Consider the following 16,962-nt stretch of genomic DNA (forward strand, 5'->3'; position numbering starts at 1 on the left):
ATGCATAATCATAATTATACCGTAATTCTTTAAACCATTGACCACCCCAAAATGTATCATTTGAGATGTTACATGTCAGGCAAACAAGGGGATACCGCAATTTACAGCTGGGGAGGGGGTTGGATTATGATGGGGGACGGGGCCGGGGGGGGGGGGGGGTAGCTAGGGTTTGCTGATTACTTTTCACAGTCTTTTGGCAAGCGAGTGGGGTGGGTGGATATGTTCTCTTTTGACCTTTGGTACGGGTATTAGAGACAGGATTTTAATGAACTTATTTCAATTACCTGAACTAATGTCCTTTCGACCATTAAAAATTGATAATACTATGGCAAAATAAATACATGGACTAACATTCTCCACTTTGAGTGTTGGAATGTAAGAATATACAGGTGCGGAGTCACAAATTTTTTCTCGGGAGGGTGCCCGGGTCCCAGGGAGATTTATTTTTGCTAGGAGGGTCCAAGGTCAATTTTTTTGCACATTTATTGTGCTGCATTAATTGTAATTTGTAAAGTCGGGATTTTTTTTAAAAAGGGTGAGGCCGGGTTCTGACTATTTGACCACACCCTCTCTAGATCCGCGCATGCACCAAGTGGTGCCCGAGTTGAATGGCCTAGGCATGCATGACTCCAACAATCTGAATGCACTGACCATATTCAGGGTGGAGTAAATACGTCACAAAGGTTTATCCCGCCAGCTATACACATGTACTAATTATAAGTTAATGTGCATGTAAAATGGCGGATATATTATCGAAAATGCACTTTAAAGCATCTATTTAATTTATTCATTTAGTCATTCGTTTGAAATTATTTTACGCCACATGAACAGTCATAATGTTTTGCCAATTGCTTGAACATCGATACTCTTTCTTTAATTTTTCTTCTTCTTTTTTTCCCCTTCCTTTTCAAAAAATCACTGTTATAAATTGATGTACATGTACCATTAAATATCACGAAAACTAAAATCTTCCGAAATACAGGTAATAATGGGCTTTGAAGAGTTAATCTACAAAAAAATGTTTGTTATTGTTCTCATGAAATTAAATTCAAAGTGTAGCGCATATAAAATATCAAAATGACTATTACTTTAAAAACTGAATAATTTTGATTAACTCATGAGAATTGATGCAACTTGATTTGATCCATCTCCATAATAATATCCTCAGATTTACACCATGATCCTAAGTCATTATACACAGGCATGCGCGGATCTTGAGTGGAAGGGGGTGTCGATCGATCGGGGGTCCGCACCCCAACGCCAACCCTCTACGGAAAATTCTGATTTATTTTAACTCAGAGAGTGTTCCAGAAAGCAGGCCTTGAACATCCCTCCCTCCCATAAAACAAAATTATAACATTACTGATTTGGGTTCTGTCGTACGATCTATGGACTCAGAAATTTCATACGTGTTTATAAATCAAGTTTTAATTAATTGCAATTCGTGGAATGCTGCAATGCTATTGTTAAAAGAAGATTATCGACAAATATTTGATAAATTTCCGTTTTAGTTTTTATTTCAATAATTTTGAAAAGTGGAATTCTTCTAAAACAGTGACCATCCTGCAAACGTTGACCGATGAAGGCTGTTGCTAACAATGCTGCCTTTATAGAAACACTTAGGATGTGTTCGAATGTACACCGCGTCTCTTTGATAAATGTGTTCCCGAGACCGATCTGTACCAAAGAGCCCCATTAGCATTGCAATGTGAACTGGCATAAACAATATTGTTTAAACAACATGCAGGAAATACTGTCCTCCGGCATCACAGTAAACTGTCCATGGATGCGAAAGCATACATCCTGGTCTGAGGAGCCGTGAAAATTCCGGACGATCTGTTGTAGTGGTTTCCCAAGTTGGTTCTGGACCCATCAAAAATCAAAGTCAGATTGGGGCTTGCAGTTTGATTCTGATTCATGTAGCAGAAGAAGGCAACGTTCAATTTGTTCTCTGATTAAAGAAAGAAAGGAGTTAAGTTCTCTGATTAAAGAAAGAAAGGAGTTAATTAAGCTCGAGTTTGTGAAAGTTTTCTATTTATTTTTTAGGTTCACCTTCAGTTGTAAATAAATAAAAATATTCCGGAATGTGCAATTTTTGGCTCATGTAGAAAATGAATTTGTGATCGAGAATAGACTATTGAGCAATGAATTAGATTCCAATAGTAATACATGTAATATGTATACAAAATAAATGCAGAATATACTAATGAAAATTTAGACAGATTTGAATTGCTATACATTATTCAATTTTTGAAAAATAAAATGGCAATTTACTAGAAGTAATTGCACATTTTGGCCATGACGTTTGCAATATTTGTTCAATTGTCGTCAATTTCTTGGAATCCATCCTATCGACTATAGCATGACCATTTCCCAAGTTGTGTGCCTCCTCAGACATATTTGTTGTCACTTCCGGGTAAAAATAACTGTCCGGTTTGCAATTTCTTTTACAGTTTTCTACATTTTCGAAATCCGGTAACTTTTCTACTATATCATCCACCAATTTCTTATACTTTGCGTTTTCTTTAGATAATGACATGACAGCTCCCATGAAGCTTTTCAACCATAAATTGAAGCTGTCCTACTTGAATATCTGTAGATATGCCTATATCCATCAAGGAAACAAGAACTAATAAGAAAACCATTCCTTGTCCCATCATTCTTAGATTTTGGTCAAATAAAGAAAATGCTAAAAGAAAGGCAAAACGAAGTGCTCATATAAAAAAGCAGGATTGTTCTAGAGGGTTACTGTTTTTGTATCCTTTTATTGTATGGATACAAGCTGCCCCGGGATGATGGATTATTACCATTCATGATGCATTATAAACATTTACTGCACATTATTCCGGTACAATCATTCATTTACAGATGTTTGTAAACACCTTTTGTTATAAAAATCACGGAAAAGACGATCTTCCATATATAAAATAAATTCCTTTTTTTCTAAATGTTTTATGTATTGATAGTATATGTCAAATCAAGGAAGGTATCTATATAACGTATTAATAACAATAAAGTGATGTTTTTTTAAACTTATTATGTCACTTCCTCCACTGGTGAACGTGAAAATAATGAAAGTTTATTAAGCTCATGGTTAAACCATTTTCAAGAAAGTTTTCAAGCAAACTTACTTTCCTTTATTCGAAACTGACTGAAGAAGAAAAAAATCAAATAATCGCGTGCTATAAATCCAAACTCTCAATATAGCCGATAATTCGTCTTATTATCAGTCACGCAAAACATAGAAATAAGAAAACAAAAAATACATAGAATAACAAAACTGCTATGCTTACCATGTTTTAATTTAAATATTTTGGTTGTGTTTCATGTACAGTTGTGAAATACACAGCTAAAAATATAAAAAGATACTTTTGCAGTCAATTTTTGCACACTTTCATTCACAGACAAAAACTGTTAAATGATAAGTGGTGATCGGTTTTTTTATTTTATATCCACTTTTCACACACTTGTCAATACAAGATTATCAAAGATATCAAGTTCTTTGCTTAAACGGTTTATTACTTAAAACTGTATGCAATGTCAATCTAAAACAGTAACCATCCCGCAAACGTTGTTCGGTGATTATCACTACTAACGACTTCCCCCTGATTTATACCAGTAGGATGTGTTCGAATGAATACTGCATCGCTTTGATTAATGTTGGCAACCACAGTTCCCGTGATAGATCTATGATATTGGGCACCAGCCGCATTGCAGTATGAGCTGTCGAGAACAATATCATTCACAACAGCCTGAAGGTATGTGAATCCTCCCGAAACACAATAGGATGTCCATGTGAAGACATATGTACCCGAATGTGGAGCGGTGAAGATACCAGTGAATTTGTTGTAGTGGTTGTTTGTGTCCGTTGGTGACACATCAAATACCAGAGTATGATCAGGGCTTGGAGTCGGCAGATCATGATCCATGTACGAAAAAAATGCAACATTCGAAAGGCTTCCTAAGTAAAAGGAAAACGAATTCCGCTAATTTTGTGGAAGTGAATTTAAGTGTATTGAACAAATATTGCATGAATTTGTTAGTATCGTGTAACATTTAAAAGTTTCCTCTTTGTAAAACAGATATACCTTTCGTTTGATTGTTTCGACGCCAGAATAATGTCAAAAATTAGATTCTTTTTTAAAATTTTGTTTGAGTGAATCTCAAATAAGAGAAAACATCACCTACAATTAGCCTGCAAAAATCATTAAGTGCATCTAATTACGACAGTATGAAGTATTGTCTATCTACTTACCATGCCCAGCATCAAGACCAAGTCTTATGTTTACTTTAGGTAAATTTTCATTCATAATTGACGTGACATTGATATCGTTTTCCTCGACAATAGCTTGATTCTTTTCAAAGCTGGGGTCCTCTGTTTCTCTTAGTAGTGAGTCATTTACTAATTGGCATTTCTCTTGTAGTTGTCTAATGCTTCCTTCTTGCGCGAGCACCTTTTCTTCTAGATCTTTCACAAGTTTCCTGTATTTTACATTTTCTTTAAGAACTATCGACATGGTGTCGTACAAATTGTTAACCATTTTCTCAAGCTGTTGTAACTGAATATCCGTGCAGATAATTGACTGTATCGAGGACAAAATTACAAAAATAAATATCCAGACCATTTTTGGCTGAAAAATAGTATAAAAATAATATATGTAGTAACAGAATCTTTAATGATGTATTCTATTGACAGCAAAGAACTGTCTTGGAAAGCATGCCATATATCTTTTAGACATTCGAGAGAAACGCACCTTTTTGTAGTGTCTGTCCTGTGACCTTTAAGTGAATGAAAATGGGATATTATTGTACTTTATCTACAGATTGTATAGGAAATAAGGTTAACTGGCAATGATTGGTTAAGGTAGAGTCGCGTAAAATTCCTCCTAAAAGATAACAACTACCGAATCTAGTATTTCCGTGTCAATAAAATGCATGAACAAGTACAATATTCTATAAGATAGTTTCCCAAACTACTATAAAATCAACAAAAATGTATGTTTTGTTTAACTTTAAATCATATCGGATAAGCTTTTGGTCCTTATTTTCAATCATCAAACGCAAAACAATAATCAATAGTTTTTCGTATTCATATATCATATATAAGTAACACAGATTGGTTGTGAATTAAGTTACTGTCCTTTCAACAATTCACGATGTCTTACTTTTGGCGAAGCTAGACATGAAAATAACAGCTTCCCCTTCATTGCATTGATTGGTCCGTAGATCACAGCAGTGACGCTTACATGTATCTATTTTTTTAAGATGCTAGGTTTTTGGTACCCAAGGTCTCTTCTGACCTTGTAAATCTAATAATTATAGCTTTGAACAAAAGTATACTTATGCATACATGTAATTGCAAATCTTCTTATACATGATTGTAGTGGGATTTTTTAACTATCAGTTCAGTTAACTATTACATACATATGTTTGTGTAAATTTCACACACTTTAATTATTATCGCTAAGTGTTTGGTTTTTTTTATCAGACGTCAACGGCATAAGTGTTTGGAGTCGACCACGAGAAGTAAGCCAATACTAATTATAAACGGATGATAAAAAAATCAATTTAAAAAAGGTAAGGGGTCCTCAGCTCCACACATCTTTAAAAAATTCTGCATACAAGTCCATTCTTTAAAGAACTTTAAAATATGGATTTAAAGCATATGTTTGACTTAAAAATGAGAGAAAAAAAGTTCAATTTTGGAAGAAAAAAATCCACTTTTTTAATTTTACCACAGTGACTATTCATGAAAAATTTAAAAAAAACTCCCTACAGATCGAAGTTAGTGATTTACATTCTTTGCGCCACAGAGATAGACACAAAATGTCGTTAAATAAACTGTTTCACAATGCAATAATATCGCCATGTTTTGCCGTACTGTCGTAAAACGTAGAGGTCACGGGGTGTCGAGGAACATTAAATACATTTACATGTATAGTTCAGATGAATAAAAGTTTTTAGATAATTCTTAATTAAAGATGTGTTGTTTGAATATTTGACAGTAGCATTAAGTAGTTCAAAAAGGGGATATGAAAGTTTTCAAGTAAATCAACAAATGCTTGACTTTCACTCGACTCAGTTGAACACGCAATCATTCTACTAAGCCATCTGAGTAATATTGAAATCCTATATTGTTTTTACTAATATCTGAATGTTTATTTTGGTAAAGGTTTGTCCACAAAATAGAATTATGATAATATATAATATGATAATAAAAAGATAAAGAGCTGCGGTCAGAAAAAATACTAGAAGTAAAGTATACACCTTGCTAGATAGGTCAAATGTAAATGAGCGATCCCTTTGCATTCTGTTTGTGATAGCGGTTAGCAGAATTTAGCCTTGTCCTTAATAAAATATAAAATATAAATAAAATTTAAAATTTTCGTTAAAATCTTGTTAGTACTGTACAACATATTCATTTAAAATTATCAGACGTTAAACTATAATTTCGCTAGTTGTTTGATATGCACGCTATAGTAAAAAACGTATTTATATCAATTGGCATCAATGCTGTCCTGTACGGCTAAAATGCTCTTTCTTATAATGTTTATACTCATTTTATGTCTTTGGATATGTCAATTATCATGTAATATTTTATTAGTATTCCGTAAACAATTTGCAGGCCTATAATTTGGTATTTTTTGAAAATATTGCCTGCAAGGTTCAACGAGCTCAATGGCAGATCACTAACCATATGCGTTTAACACCGTACAAACGATTTCTAAAAAAATGATTAACCCATACTGAAATAATGAATATAATTTGAATGTAATACAATAGTAGCGTTTAGGAAATCGTAAGAAATTTTTAACCTGCTATTGCTAAGTATTATTTTAATTCATATATTGGTAAAAGTACTTTACTGCTACATGTAGTCTTTTGTCGGGCTATGTTGCTATTACAATAAGTGAAATATAGTTGGATCATTGTGTTTACCGTTTTGATTCCGTTGTTTCCTCTAAGCCACAACAAATTGTATTACACTATAAAAACTAAGATATTCTATAAAACATAAGAGTAAGTATTCAATAATACCGTTACCAATAATAGGAATAGAAAATATATAATGCATTGTTCCGAGTTTTGTTGAAACTGGTTCAGTAGTTTTGCAAAATAAGATAATAATACTGAAACAGGCCCGTACCAGATTGAGGCGTGTAGTAAACACAAGAACATATTTGATTTGATTACAAACAAAAGTGGAAGTGGAAGACGCTGTTGTTACGTACTTATAATATAAATCTAGTTTGACCCTTCGTGAAACAGACCATTGTTATATTGTTGGACCATTTCGCCCTTCAGCTAAACAACGACCACCGGACGGTTACAACTTACAACACATATTCACTTCGGTGTATGATTTTATAAAGTGTAAGGTTCAAATTAATATTCACATGGACGCATGGATCGTTTGTCAGTGTGTTCTCTCTCTCTCTCTCGCTCGCTCGCTCTCTCTCTCTCTCTCTCTCTCTCTCTCTCTCTCTCTCTCTCTCTCTCTCTCTCTCTCGTTATGTCAAAATGAGTTGCGACACTCATGGTCCCACTGAACCGAATGGTACATGTAGTTGTGCAAACTCTATAGTCGTTCAGTTAAATACGATCTCCGTAACCCTGTCTGTTGCCCAAATTTACTGACAAAGTTTTTAGTATAACAATCTATGCATCGAATTATAAGATTTTAAAAAAACTATAAAACAAAACGATCCACACTACTATTTATTAATAGGAAAATTTTAATCGACGTAATACGATCTCATCGCAAAAACGTCGTAAAGCAAGGTAATTGCGTCCATTATACAGGAATTCCATCCTTCATAAGGGCAGTAAAAAGAATATGATTATAATTATTCTTTACTTCATGAATAATATAAACATTTCAAAACAAAAACCATCCTGCAAAGGATGTTCGCGCAGTAATGTAGCTTGAAATGTCTCCTGATGTCGTTATGTTATGGTGGGTCCGAATGAATATTACATCCCCTTGATTAATGTGTGCAACAGCAGTAGAGGACGCAGTTCTATACCAACCTGCTCCTAAGACATCGCACACAATTCCGTCAAATACATTAGCATTCACCATAAGCTCAGGGCTGAAATATCCTCCCGGAGAGCAGTATGACGTCAACGTAAATACATAGGTTCCAGACTGGGGGGTCGTGAACACTCCAGAAAACCTGTTGTAGTGACCGCCAATGTTTGTAGGAGCAGCATTGAAAACTAAAACGTAACTGGTGCCTGGCTGATGTAGACTATTAGTAAAATAGGAGAAGAAGGCAACAATTTCTAGTTAAAAAAGGTAAATTTTTAAAAAATAATTAAGTACTTACATTCGTCACATAGTTATACATCCTCGAATAAATAACAAAACATAATCAATATAAAAATCGACTTGATTCATAAACAGACGATAAAAAAAAAGAAAATTAAGGAGGAATTATGGGACGACATAAAATTACCCGGTCCTTATATTCCAAATTTTGTTTTGCATGAATATGCTATGCATTATGTTCAACGTACATGTACATGTAAAATAAAAAGAAATTTAATATTAATTCCGTTCAATTTATTAACGAGTAAAATTGAAAATTTGTCTCACCATGCACAGAATTTATTGCTCGTTTTGACAGTGACCTTTCCAAAACCCGCCCTTTTGGCATCGTTTTTTTTTTGGCATCTATTCCTTCCACATTAGGATGATCACTGCCCGAATTCTGTGCATCTCTTGTCTTCTTCGCTTTTGCTCCCGTATAAAAGTCATAATTGATTTTAAAAACTTTCTCTAAATTTTCTATTCTTCTATCTTGATTGAGATCTTTTTCCGTCAAATCTTTCACCATTTTTGGCATTTTACGTTTTCCCTAGTAACTGACAGAACTTGGTCTTGTAATTTTTCTACCGTTTTCTCAATATTTTGCAAGTGGCTGTATGTACAAACCACCATATGTATCAGAAACAAAATGACTAGAAAGAAAATCTGTCCTTTCATTTTTAGTTTCTGGTCTGTTATAGAAAATACGGCAGCAATAATCTAGAAACTCTAGAAAAGCAAAATTTAAGTGTTCACTTTGCAAGTTCTGAAATATATGCATGAAATGCACCATTTGCTTTATAGTTATAGACTGTCATATTGATAACCGTAGGAGGACAGGATCATTTGTTTTTACAATTAAATACGACAGATAGGTTTGCTGCCAATCCTTAGTGCATGTCTCTTCACAGTGTTACAACGCAGTTTGAAAAATTACCCATTTAAAAAAAACTGTGCAGTGTTCGGTCGAAACGTTTGGAACTATCAAAATTAATAAATCTTCATTTTATCTTACCTTAGTACGATTAAATATATGAAACAAATTACCCAAAAAGCTTTTCCATAACCTCGTGTAGTTAAACGTTTCACTTGGGGATGTCAACAAATATTCGAGTACTCGACTGTACTTTCACTCGGTCATGACCATTCCCAGAGTAGAGACATTATAACGAGTACTTTTATTTGTTTAAAGTAACTGGGCTATTTCAGCCACAAAACAAATGTAGCTACATCGCCAACGAGAATTGCAGAGACCAGCTACAGCCAAAGCAGCTAACTCATTAATCTCTAAACATCACAAGCCCAGCGAACCTATTGAACTAAAATGGAAAGTTCTGACATTAATTTTCGAAGCAATTTCAAATACCAATTCCTTTCAATTACACTAAAATACCTATGTTATTTTTCTTCAGGCCGCTAAACACAGTTTCGTTTAAAATTAAGGTGTTTTTACTTTAAAAAATGACGGAAAGGGAATTTTAATTTCCAGAATAATATACGTGCAATTTGTAACACGTGTTAAGTTTTTTTTTTTACTTTCCATCTCAATGAAAATACAAAAAGTAATTTCGCTGCTAATCTAACACTTAGTCTCTATAATACACATAAAGCGATTTCCACCCTAATTTTTATCGAGTCTATACCCATTTTAGTGTAGACATTTGCTTTTTCAAATTTGATAAATTATTTGTAATAGTTAAAAAATGTTCTGACAAGCCTGCAAATAAACGTAGATAGAGGGCCATGAAAGTACGTGCCATTTTTGAAGGCGTTTTATCTGCTTTCAGTATTCTAGCAGATGGTTAGATTCCATTAATATAATAGTTACAAGGCTCTCATGTCTGCAATAGTGCATTTATTATATGCTTGGATATTTCCCAGCTACAATATGTCTGATTGCCTGATAGCCTACATTAAAATGAACCTGACCAACGAAATGAATATAACATTTGATTTTTGGTACGATTGATTATCATTATGTCTTGGTCCAAGGAAGGTTCGAGCTGTATCAAGAATTTTTTAAGAAGTATCATTGAATGTTTAGACAAAACATTCTTTAAAAATACAAAGAAAGGCGGGAGTAAGTGTTCATCCCCTTGAGTTATGGTAATTAAATTATTGTCCTGAAACACAACAATTCCGTCAATATATGTACTGGTAGCAAGGCCTTCATGTCTGCAATAGTGCATTTATTATACAATTGGTTATTTCCCAGCTACAATATGTTTGATTGCCTGATATCCTACATTAAAATGAATGTGACCTACGAAGTGAATATAACATTTGATTTTTGCTACGATTGGTTATCATTATGTCTTCGTCCAATGAAGCTTCTCGCTGTATCAAGAATTTTTCAAGAAGTCTCATTGAATTGTTTAGACAGAGCATTTAAAAAAAAAACTTAAGAAATGGGGAATTGTGTTCATCCCTCTGATTTATGGCTATCAAATTATTAATTGTCCTCAAAAGCAGCAATAATTCCACAACCAATATCAAACACTCTTTTAGTAAATTTATTATTTTACACGGGAAAAATATAAGGTTGTATGGGACATCTCAATATTGTGACGTACATCCTATTGGAATAAACAATAAAGCCAAGTATTATTTCCAGAAATTGATACCTAATAGCGTAGCGCAATGGGTTAATTAGAGCGTAAACTCTGTAAGTAAAAAATTCGAACCCCGCTGTTTGATATCGATAATTGCCCAATACCACCTGAAATATCATAAGTGAATAATTAATTCGTAACACCGCAAGTCTATACAGTACTCAGATAACGATGATCTAAAAATCTTTTTGAATAAAGAATGATAAAAATAATCATTTAAAACTATGCTGTCGCTATCAAAAAGTTTATGCCAGTTTGTTATATATGATATCATATGTAAAGGTTAGAACTGCAGGTAGAGCGCAGTGAACGCATATTAGATGTATGCCTAATACACTTTAACTTATAAACAAAAAAATGTTTTCATTTACTGGGATAAGAAATTGAGAAATAGACTTATAAAATTTAATCAAAGATTACCAGTACATGAACCGAGCTATTGTTGCTTTTGTTATGATATGTTGCATGGATTGGAGAAAAACTGTCAAGTTTACGTTCAACTTTGTCACATTGTTTCAAAATAATTACCATGTTAAGGAAACAAGCTGATCAAAGATTACATATATTAAGACAAATCAAATTAAAAAATATTAAAACTGAAGTTAATTTCATTCCTTTCAAAGAATACGAAGTGACAATGTATCTTCACCAACTTTACCTATGTCAAGTACGAGTTACGGGAAATTACTCTATTTTTATAGCTGTCAGGTGACAGCATTCCGTTACGCCCGGCCATGATAAATATGAAGTAAAGATCACGTATGTTCGGTATTATTAGTACGGTATGTATTCTCTCAGAACATTTGTTAGATTTCAAGCCGACATGTGTAAATATAAGTTTGTTTTTATTTCAAAGATATATTTTAGCTTGTTATTTACAAATTGCACAGTTTTAACAGCTACTTTCGTTTTAGTTAACTCTATCTGCAAAAAGAATTTAAAAATGACCTTGTTGAAATACAATTGCTCAATGATTAATCAATGTATTTAGATAACTTCTTTGTTTTGTATAACAAACGACCTGTAGCATTCAGGAAAACTTAAAGTTTATATTAGATGCAATTTTAACAAAGAATTGTTTTGTGCATTTAGTTTGTAACTTGACAAGTGATATTCAAAGTAAGTTTATTGAGCCCAGAACTGTTGCATATTATGATAGTTATTTTTTACCGTCAACATTTAAATTATGGAATACTTTGCCAAACAGTGTTAAGCTGCGACAAATATAGCCAAATTCAAGAAAAGCTCGCAAAACATTAATCTTGTACATAATACAAAAGTTGAATTATACAACCATTGAAAAAGAAATTTAAAGATATTCCATTGTCAATTCATAAATTTTTCAAGTGATCTCAATGCAGATTTTTCTAACATAATCTAATTGAATCATCAAAATGTTTAAGATGGTGGAGGATTCATTTCATTTTTTTTTTAATTGTCAATATTATAATCAATTTTCTCTGTTTAGATACATGAATAAACATGACATACCAAAGGATATTAATATTGTACTACATGGTTATGATTGTCTATCTCTCTCGGGAAAATGTCATTTTTTGACCAAGTTCATAATACATTTGTATTTATAAAAACAGTAAAAGATTTAGTATATACTGTTAGTATTATAAATATGTATACCTTGATCTCTGATATAGATGGAGGGAACCTGAACAGGCCATTCTTTTGCCCGCTGTTTAATCCACATCCACTCATATATTTATATGTATATTTTGAGAAAAAATATTTCTTAAACTATTTACAACCATAAATAAATAATATAACAGATTAAAATTGTAACGTTATATAATCAGACAAAAACTAATCAATGCAGTGAAAATAATTATTATGAAATTTATTTAGACCTACAATGAACATTAAACTACGTTCTCTTCTACAAACCCCCTTCCCCCAAATTATTCTCTAAAGAGAAATGGGAATATGTATTGCGATTTGATCAAAATCAAAGCCGTGTTGCAAGGATACCTGGTCCTATGGGATACACTTCATTGAAACAAGTGCCTATGATTAAAAGGTCGGATTTAAATCGTATTGAGTAAATCAGTATGTAATCTCAATTCATTCATATAGGCCTACTTTTCATAAGAATTAGGTTTTAAAAAAAATCAAAGTGGAGTGAACATAAAAAAATGTATCCATGTATCTTTCGTAATTGCAATGGTCATTTATATTAAGCAGAGAAATATTCGGTGATCTTTGCTGTTTATTTTGTACAAAGAGGGACACCCACACAATAATGTTTTATTCCAAGTTTAGGCGACTCATAGTTTCTAAATCAGCAGAATTTACTATGAAAAAAATGATGCATAAGAAGTATACGCCAAATAAATATAAACATTTTCAAAAATTTAATTCAATAGTTATGAAAAAGCAATTCGCATAATCGATTCAGTACCTTACCGCTAAAATAGGATGATGTGCAACCAAATTAATCAATACAAAAATATATCTAAACATTTTCAAAAATCACCCGCGTGTGACGTTGTGTCTTTATTAGTATAACTCTTTATGTAGTGGCCTGTCCATAAAACTTATAACATTACATAAACATGATATATTTGCTATTAGATTTATGATGGAATCAACAAAACATACAGACAAAAGGGATATGTTAAAGAAAAAATTCAAAAATTCAAGTTTTTAAAAGCCAAAAGATTTTGATGGCTGTGCCTATTAAGTATGTTTTAATTCAAAATTGCATTCCTAAAATTATGCCAATCTTACTTAACATTTGATTTGACGAGTTAGAGTCAATCGTAAATAACCTTTGATTCTTAAGATGGAATTAATATTTTATCCATAGATTTACCATGGATCCTCGTTCTAGTGCCCAGGACTTGCACAGATGTGACCTTTGTGAGACCGCCATAGTACATAGCTACTGTGACTTTTGTAATGTCAACCTCTGCAAGTCGTGTGTAGTAGATCATATCTCAGATGGATATTATAAACATGTAATAGTTCCATTCCAGAAACGAAGATCAACCCTCATTTATCCAAAATGTGCAAAGCATCAAAACAAAACCTGTGATATGCATTGTGAGGATTGCAATATGTGTGTTTGTTCTTCTTGTATGGCATCTGATCAACACAAGGGGCATAGCTTTGTAGAAGTTTCAGATGTTTATATGATGAAGAAAGTCATTATTCAGAAGGATGTAGAAGAGTTAAAAATCCACATTTCACCTTCATATGAAGAAATTGCGCTCGATTTGGAAAATCAGCTCGCCAACTTGGATGAAGGATACGAAAAACAACAGAAATGTCCAAACAAGGAGAGCAATGGCACAGAGAAATCGACATTGTTATCAACAAGATGAACACCGAAATTAGCAAGATAAAAGTTAAACACAGAGACATTTTACAGAAACATTTAGATGAAATCAAACAGATACTGTCTCTCATTGAACAAACTCTACAGGCCTTACAGGAAATTGAGAAATCCACTGAAGTATCTTCTACCATTGAATACATCTCCAAGACCAAAGAGTTCAGCAAACCTTCACCAAAGGTTCAGATATCTCTGCCAAAATTCATTCCAAACCCAATAGACCGCGAGAAGCTGTATAGTTTGTTTGGACTGGTCATCCCATTATCTACTGCTACAGACGGAGTTGTGTTGTCACTGAAACAACCCAACACTTCAGCCAGAGGACTACTGGATGAACCGGAGCTTATTACCACAATACAGACTGGGTATAAAGATCTACGCAGTGTTACTTGTCTAAATGAAAACAAGATATGGACGTTTAAATGGAATAAAGATATTATATGCCTCAACATTAAAGGTTCAATAATCCAAACAATCAAGACAAAATCAAGAGAAAGTACTACAGATATTGCTGTAGACAGTGATGGGGATCTACTGTACTCTACATTGCAAACAAAGACAGTGAATAAAGTAAAGAATGGACAGACAGAAGAGTTGGTCAAATTACGGAAATGGAAACCAAATAATCTGTGTGTCACCTCTACTGGTGATCTTCTTGTTACCATGTTCAAAGATAATTGGACTCAATCCAGAGTTGTCCGTTACCCGGGATCTACAGACAAACAAAAAACAAAACAAAACATTCAATATAATGAAGAAGGTAAACCTCTGTACTCAGAGAATGGTTATGCTAAACACATCACTGAAAACAGAAACCATGACATCTGTGTAGCTGACTGGAAGGCTGGAGCTGTAGTGGTAGTAAATAAGGCCGGGAAACTCAGATGGAGATACACCAGTCATCCCTCAGCTACAAAGAACAAACCATTTAAACCCTGGGGTATCACAACAGACAGTCAGAGTCGTATACTGACGGCAGATCGTGACAATAACTGTATCCACATTCTGGATCAGGATGGACAGTTGCTCCGTTACATTGATAACTGTGGTCTAGAGGATCCAAATGGTTTATGTGTGGACAACAATGACAATCTGTTTGTGTGTGAATATTACACAGGCAATGTAAAGAAAATCCAATATTTAGAATAAACACTTCTTTAGTTACATTGTTTGGGCCCTATTGTTTTTCTACGGTTTCTTTTTATTATTAGGGTCTTCTGTTTCCAAAGGAAGACCTTCTTCTTTATGTATTATTTCTTTTCTTTATCATTATTAAAAAAAAATCTGACCTTTTTCCAACGCTATTTCTCATGAACTAACCAACCGATTTGCATGAAATTTTCATGAACATCAGAGGTTGGTGACGTCATTTTTGATTTGTGAGACTGAGTATTTAGTGAATTGTTAAGGACCACGTAACTTCTCCAAAACTAATTCTGATAGAAACGCCAAACTTTTAAGGATAGTAGATAAATGTCTGTAGATGATCCTATTTATTCCATATTTTGAAATTTGCGCACTGCCTCAAAGCTCGCCCGAGCCTGAAAATAAGCACCACATTTTGTATGAATTTTTTGCACATTTTCTGTAATATATTTTAATGTATTAATAATTTGTTAAGACATCTGAAGCAAAATATGTTCAAATTTACATGGGCTTACATTTGATATCAAGAAATAGGGGCTGACTCCTTCAGATAGGGGCCTGAATGCTTCTAAAGTATCTTTATGAAAACTCTTTACTGAACAATAATTTGTTATTATTTATAAAAGCAAAAAAAATGTTCAATTTACAGCTGTTGATCTATTTATTAAAATACTTAAATCTTATGTTACTTAATTTGGGGTTTGAAGGGGCGTGAAGTCCAAGACATTCATCATTTTTGTCTAATATGCTACCTACAAAATTCTTGAACACATTCATTTGTTGAACAAAATGAGTTTGTACTTACAAGACCTTTTATTTGATATCAAGAAAAAGAGGCTTGCCCCTTCAATAAGGGGCCATGAGGGCGCTTAAGTCTTTTTATAATAACTTTTTACTGAACAAAAACCTGTTATCAATTACAGAAGCAAAAATGTTTGTTGTACACCTATTTATTTTTAAAGTAATAAACTTAATGTAATTAGGGATTCCAACCGACCAGAAGTCCAAAACTTTGATCATTTATATCTAAAACGGTCAACATTCTTGAATACTTCTTGAACAAATTATCTTTATTTTTACAACGTTTTCCATCTGATATCAAAATAAGGGGCTGCCTTCTCAAATTAGGGGTCAAAAGGTCTCTAAAGTTTTTATATACTAATATTTTCTGAGCAAATATGTTTATCAATTATAGAAGCAAAAATGTTCATTGTACAGCTGTTTATCTGTACAGTAATATATTCAAAATATATGTTACGTAATCTGGGGTTTCAAAGGACTGGAAGAGTCCAAAACTTTGATCATTTATATCTTAACAATGAGAAATATTTTGAAAAGCAGTGTAGGATAAAGGTTTCTCATAATGTTCTTAACGATATGCTACCTTTCTTAACGATATGCTACCTACAAAATTATTGTTTATTGCCCCGGTAGGAAGTTTAAGGGCCGGCCCCTAAAACGCAGGTGTTCAGATTTCTCTAGAACAGCCAACAATTCTTGAACATATGTTGAACAAAATACGTTTATATATGAGACCTTTTATT

The 16,962-nt window shown here is 33.2% G+C and overlaps 1 protein-coding gene and 2 pseudogenes across 1 annotated transcript; 1 reads left to right on the plus strand and 2 right to left on the minus strand.

The window, feature by feature from the left end:
* Positions 1-3,284: 3,284 nt before the first annotated feature.
* On the minus strand, positions 3,285-4,822 carry LOC128160137 (uncharacterized). Its single transcript, XM_052823413.1, has 3 exons — positions 4,755-4,822; positions 4,256-4,631; positions 3,285-3,961 (listed from the first exon to the last, which is right to left on the minus strand). The coding sequence occupies exons 2-3, from the start codon at positions 4,623-4,625 to the stop codon at positions 3,546-3,548; spliced, it is 786 nt and encodes a 261-aa protein (XP_052679373.1). The 5' UTR covers positions 4,626-4,631; positions 4,755-4,822; the 3' UTR covers positions 3,285-3,545.
* A 3,057-nt stretch (positions 4,823-7,879) lies between these two features.
* Positions 7,880-8,989, minus strand: LOC128158529 (uncharacterized; annotated as a pseudogene).
* Positions 8,990-11,631: 2,642 nt separating this feature from the next.
* Positions 11,632-15,566, plus strand: LOC128159660 (tripartite motif-containing protein 3-like; annotated as a pseudogene).
* The last annotated feature ends 1,396 nt before the right edge of the window (positions 15,567-16,962 follow it).

This window comes from Crassostrea angulata, chromosome 8 (assembly GCF_025612915.1).
Source record: "Crassostrea angulata isolate pt1a10 chromosome 8, ASM2561291v2, whole genome shotgun sequence".
NCBI lineage: Eukaryota > Metazoa > Mollusca > Bivalvia > Ostreida > Ostreidae > Magallana > Magallana angulata.

What these genes read in the sequence shown, in the direction of transcription:
- LOC128160137 (XM_052823413.1), bottom strand. Translation starts at nt 4,625, where the DNA reads ATGGTCTGGATATTTATTTTTGTAATTTTGTCCTCGATACAGTCAATT. An exon ending in TGGTCTTGATGCTGGGCATG is followed by an intron (nt 3,962 to 4,255) that starts GTAAGTAGATAG and finishes CCTTTTACTTAG; the next exon opens with GAAGCCTTTCGAATGTTGCA.